The sequence below is a fragment of the Cryptomeria japonica genome, chromosome 1 (assembly GCF_030272615.1).
Source record: "Cryptomeria japonica chromosome 1, Sugi_1.0, whole genome shotgun sequence".
NCBI classification, from domain to species: domain Eukaryota; kingdom Viridiplantae; phylum Streptophyta; class Pinopsida; order Cupressales; family Cupressaceae; genus Cryptomeria; species Cryptomeria japonica.
Window position 1 is genome coordinate 245771969 of NC_081405.1, and position 5499 is coordinate 245777467.

Below are 5499 nucleotides of genomic sequence, written 5' to 3' on the forward strand. Positions count from 1 at the left end.
AAAAGTTGTTAGACATATAGAAATTTGTAGATGAAGATTTCAAAGGTATTCAAATTGGATAGTCTAAGGTCGATTAGCATGGATATGTGTTTTCTTTAATTGGAGGTGTAATGAGTTGGATGGGTTAATGGTATCCCATAGTTTCTTTTTTTCCAATGAGGTATAATATCTGACCATTATACCTATCTTTAATGAGATAATCTGGTTATAGGGACTTTGCATACATATATTAGTTTCAATTGTAAGATTATTAGATTGGATATGATAGTAAGAGTTCTATTTTATTGGGTAGCAATCTCATGTATGATGCATGTAATAAGAATGTTGATGTTTAAAATTACTTTATGTGAAAATGGTTGAGAATTTAGTAATTCTTCTCAAAGAAGGTTGGTAGTCTAGACAATATTGTAAGCATTCTTATGAAGTTAGTGACCAAAAATGTTCTCTTCATGTAGGAAGGCCATGGACCTTGATCCTTATACTAAATTATACTTGTATTTAGGTCATTTACATGCATTTGCAATGTATAATGTCAAATGAAAAAATGTCGGGATTGAGATACCATTTAGCTTTCAATCTTATATATATTCCATGTAATTCTAACTTTCTTAGAACGTTCCCTTGGATTCTAGGGCATAATTAGAAAATAATTTATGATAAATATCAATAGTCATTATATGTAGTTATAAAGGAGGTGAAGTTGGAAATGATTGCTATGAAGCTATTTTTGATCAATTCTCAAATTGGGTATGAGAAATGAGTAGTGTAGCACCTTGCATATTTTTGGGGGTCTCATATGAACTAGGTGATGAATTTGTATGCATACCTTAGGCTATGATCAATTATGAAGGAGTTACAAGTCAATGGTACTATCTATTTTTGGTATGGAGATGATTTTTACCATTTGTGAGTCATTAGGAGTTACATTTCCTATTATCTAAAGAGCCTCTTTATTTCAAACTTGGTATGTTTTGTATTTTATAATGGTTTGATGGTACTTTATTTTGAGAAACCATTTGTGTTATTCATCTCCCAATTCTCTAAGTTGCATAAGTTTATCTAATAGATATATCCATGTTGTTAGAGTATCATCAAAGTGAATAGAATGTTGCTATGCTAAATGTATCTCTTTACATTAAATAAAATTATACATTCTTGCCATGTTTCTTCTGTAGTAGTTATTCTCCAAAAAGTTTTTCCATACAAAATTTGTATTCATATGACTTGTTGATTTTATTCTTATTTCTAATTTTATACAATTTAATATAATCATTACAAGATATTCTCTAATTAAAAATTTATCTTATAAAAGATTATACTATTGAAAATATTCTAAACTGAATAGAAAAACTGATTAAAACAAATAGCAATCTATATTGTAAAAAAAATGATAAAAATAGATGTCAAAACAACTTGATTTTGAGAAATGCATAGAAGAGGTCTAATATAAGAAGTTTTCATCAAGAAAAAAACAAAAGAAGAAGTTAAAATCCTACTATAACCCTTGCCATACGTCATGGGGTTTGAGCTTGGGATTCATAGCTCGTCGGCCTAAAGTTTCGTTGTACTTCATGAAATCCTTGGGTCTACTTATACAAGTATGTTTGGCTCAAAATTTAATCTATTGTGGTTTTGGTTAGGGAGGGAAGCTTAGATTTACCTGCAGAAATCCATAAAGAATGATGGAGATGGAGGAATTGGATCCTTTACAAATTGCAATTGCAAAGGTCAAGCAAATCGTCGAAGGGAAAGTCCCATTTGGTCCTAATGAATATTTGGAGATTTATTATCAAATCTATTTAAAGTTCAACAAAGTGAGTTCGCCGACGTTGCAATGTGAATATGAAAAAGCCTTAGAAGATCATATCAATTCAACAGTTGTCCCCGCATTGATGGAAAAAAAAGATGAGTTTCTCTTGACAGAAATTGTAAAGCAATGGGAATATTACAAAGAGATGTTTAGCATTCTATCCAAAATTGTGTCTTTGAGATTCAACCGTTTGTATTCTCCGATCTTATCAAAATCCGAGGAAGCTGCTCGGAGATGCTTCCCTGAAACAGTCTACAATGAAGTTTTGTGCAGTAATGTGCAGGGTACTATGATGGTTCAAATTAATAAAATGCGGGAAGGTGAGAGCGTTCTTGATGGGACTCTATTGAAAAATGTTGTGTGTATGATGTGGGATTTTGGGTTGGACTACTATAAAGATTTTGAGGTGTCCGTTTTTGAAAATACCAACATTTACTATTCCAGCAAGACTGCTTCATGGATATGCGAGTATTCTAGTCCAGATTATTTGCTGAAGGTTCTAAAGTATTTAAGGTTGGAGAAAGAAACAATTGCAATGCATTGTGTGCATCAAAGTAGCCAAACAAGGTATCTTGAAATGGTAGAAAATGAACTTCTTTTCAAGCATGAATGCCAACTTTTGAGGGAAGATTCAGATTGTCATCCATTGTTGAGAAATGACAAGATGGATGATCTTTCAAAGATGTTTAACTTGTTTTCTGGGATAGATAAAGGCATTCAGCTCATGGCCAAAATATTTAGGCAGCATGTTAGCAGGCATGGTACATCCTTAGTTAAACATGGAGGGCAAATGGTGGCAGAGGCATTAAAGGCAAATAATGGAAAAGAAGTGATTGCAAGTGTAAAAGATCAGTTTGTGAGGAGTGTTATTCAATTGAATGAGAAATACTTGCAATGTGTGGAGGAGAGTTTTATGACCCACTGCCTTTTCAAAAATGCACTCATGGCAGCCTTTCAGAGTTTTTGCAATCAACAAGTTGCAGGAAACAATATTTGGGAATTATTGGTCACATTTTGTGACAATATTTTGACAAATAGAAACATGACATATTCAAATGTTGAAGATGCCCTTGAGAAGGTCGCAAAGATCTTTCCCTGCGTTTATGACAAAGACATGGTTGCAGATTTTTATAGGAAGAAGCTCGCAGATAGGCTTCTGTCCCATAGAAGTTCAAATGCTGATTATGAACAAAGCATGTTAGTTAAGTTGAAGTTTGAGTGTGGAAGACAATTTACATCTAAACTGGAGGGCATGCTTACTGATTGGACATTGGCAATGAAAACCCAATCAGATTTTGAGGAATACCTGAGTTAGAATCCTCTTCATCCACGTTCTGGAATAGAATTCTGTGTGACAATTTTGACATCTGGCTGCTGGCCAAGCTATAAGTCACCTCATTCACTTGTCCTTCCTGTTGAAATGGTGAGACATTTAGAGTCATTCAAAGAGTTCTATAACAGAGAAAAAATGAACAGAAGGCTAACATGGAAATATTCTCTAGGAACATGCATTATTATTGGAAGATTTGACCAAGGTGAAATCCAAATAACTGGAACCCCATGTCATGCAAGTGCACTATTGTTGTTCAATGAAACAGAGAGGCTAAGTTTTTTACAAGTCAAATCCCAGTTGAATTTGGAAGTTGAAGATACAATTGCATTGCTGAAATCCCTTGCATGCTCAAAATACAAAATCTTAAATAAATTACCGGATACCCAATCTGTGATGGAAACAGATTGTTTTGAATTCAATGCAAAATTTTCTTGCAACAAGAGGAAGATCCGACTTCCGGCACCCATAGCCAATGTAAAAGAAAATGTTGGGAAGTGTGTGTTTCAAGATAGACATCATATAATTGATGCTTCGATTGTAAGAATTATGAAGAGCAGGGAAACATTAGCTCATAAGGAGTTAGTGATGCAATGCAGTGAACAGGTTAATGACAGGTTCACGGCAGATATGAAGGAAATAAGAAGGAGAATTGAAAATCTGATAGACAGGGAATACTTAGAGAGAGATAAAGAAAATCCTGACATGTACAATTACTTGCCTTGACATAGGTTCAGAAAAACAGGTCAATTAGATATTTCTGGATTTGATAATTCACAAATTATTATTTTATCTTGACATTGGTTCAGAAAAGAGGTCAATTAGGTATTTTGTGGACTTCACAAGTTATTTTAGCACTGAATTTTATAAGAATCCCTTTTACTTTTCTTTTCTCTAAACTATCAAATAATCACATAGGATATCTCATATAAATACAATATACGAGAAAGATTTTTATCTTCCATTATTGACATGTGCTGATATTAAGTAACAGATAAATAACAAGGATGATATTTGAATCCAATTCTTATATAGACGAATCATAATTTAAATATTAATTTTCTGATCGGAAATTAAAGTTCGATTCTAGTGTACAAAATTATTTAGTGAAACTACAAGGAATGTAAAATAGATTAGTAAAGTTATGTATCATAATAACATATTTACATTTAAAAAAAATCTATGTAGAATATGTCAAAATATGTTATTTTTACTTTAATTTTGAAAACTAAAAATACAATTTTTTTAGAGTCTAAGTGCATGTAAGTACCTGCACTGATAAACCCCTCTTTTAACACATGGATTTTAGTGTGACATATTACTATAAATATAGAAGAGTGAATAATGTTTGTGCAAAAAGAAACTAAATAAAACATAGAACAACAAGAGTAGGCTAGACAAATGAATTTATAGTGGTTCATGATTAATGGCTACATCCACTTTATAAGCAGAGGGATGATTTAATTAATTATTGTTTTGTACATCAATCATAGCAACAAAAGAAACCTCCAAGAATATGTAGACGCAATACAAAATAAGAATACAAATAGCTAAGAGTCTTGGAGGGAAAACCAATACCGGCAATACCCTCAACCCGGTGTACCCTAAACCCTATACCATCAACCTTATATGCTACGCCATATGTCCTACACCCTATTCACTAAACCCTATACAAGGGAGGGAGAGGTATACAAGGAGTGAATGAAAGACCTAGAGGAGTGAGAGGTAGACAGGTGAGAGAAAGAGAAGAAAACGAGGGGGATAAGTTCACAAAGAGATAAAGAGGCATAATGAGGCAAGGAAAGAGGTGGAGAAGGTTGTAAATAACTAGAGAGTGGAAAGATATAGAGGTGAGAGACCTAGATCTTGTTAGGAGAGGGGTGAGAGACATAGGGGAAGAGATAGAGATGAGAAAGATAGAGGGAGAGAGAGGGGTGAGTAATGAGACATGGAAGGAAAAGTCTAGAGATGTAGAGATGGAGGGAGGGAGAGACCTGGGTATGGGTAGAGAAAAGAGGTGGGAGAGAGAGGTAGTGATTGAGAGATTGGAAAGGGGAGATAAACAATAAGAGAGGAAGAGAGAAGAACAAAGAAGAAGGGAGGCAAACATAGATATGCAAGTAAGGATGTGTTGAGCATCAAATCTGAATTAAGTAAAATATCTTGATTTGAAAAATTAAATCTTAGAATCTATCTACCTTTGGAGGAAATCATCATTTTCATTGATACCATAATAACCCATGAGTTATCGAACAAATCTGATAGCATTCTATCGAAATATCCAAAATCCAAATAATATCGATGAGACCCAGCGATGTCTCATCGATATAAAAAGGGCATCGAAGGAAAGGGAACACCG

General features: G+C 33.6%; 2 protein-coding genes across 2 annotated transcripts; both read left to right on the top strand.

Annotated features, from left to right (window-relative positions):
• Nucleotides 1-1682: 1682 nt before the first annotated feature.
• Nucleotides 1683-3125, top strand: LOC131032332 (cullin-1-like). The gene has a single exon (XM_059209475.1). It carries the CDS (start codon nucleotides 1683-1685, stop codon nucleotides 3123-3125), a length of 1443 nt encoding a protein of 480 aa, XP_059065458.1.
• A 105-nt stretch (nucleotides 3126-3230) lies between these two features.
• On the top strand, nucleotides 3231-3866 carry LOC131857238 (cullin-1-like). The gene has a single exon (XM_059209476.1). It carries the CDS (start codon nucleotides 3231-3233, stop codon nucleotides 3864-3866), a length of 636 nt encoding a protein of 211 aa, XP_059065459.1.
• Nucleotides 3867-5499: the final 1633 nt, after the last annotated feature.

What these genes read in the sequence shown, in the direction of transcription:
- LOC131032332 (XM_059209475.1), top strand. Translation starts at nt 1,683, where the DNA reads ATGGAGATGGAGGAATTGGATCCTTTACAAATTGCAATTGCAAAGGTC.
- LOC131857238 (XM_059209476.1), top strand. Translation starts at nt 3,231, where the DNA reads ATGGTGAGACATTTAGAGTCATTCAAAGAGTTCTATAACAGAGAAAAA.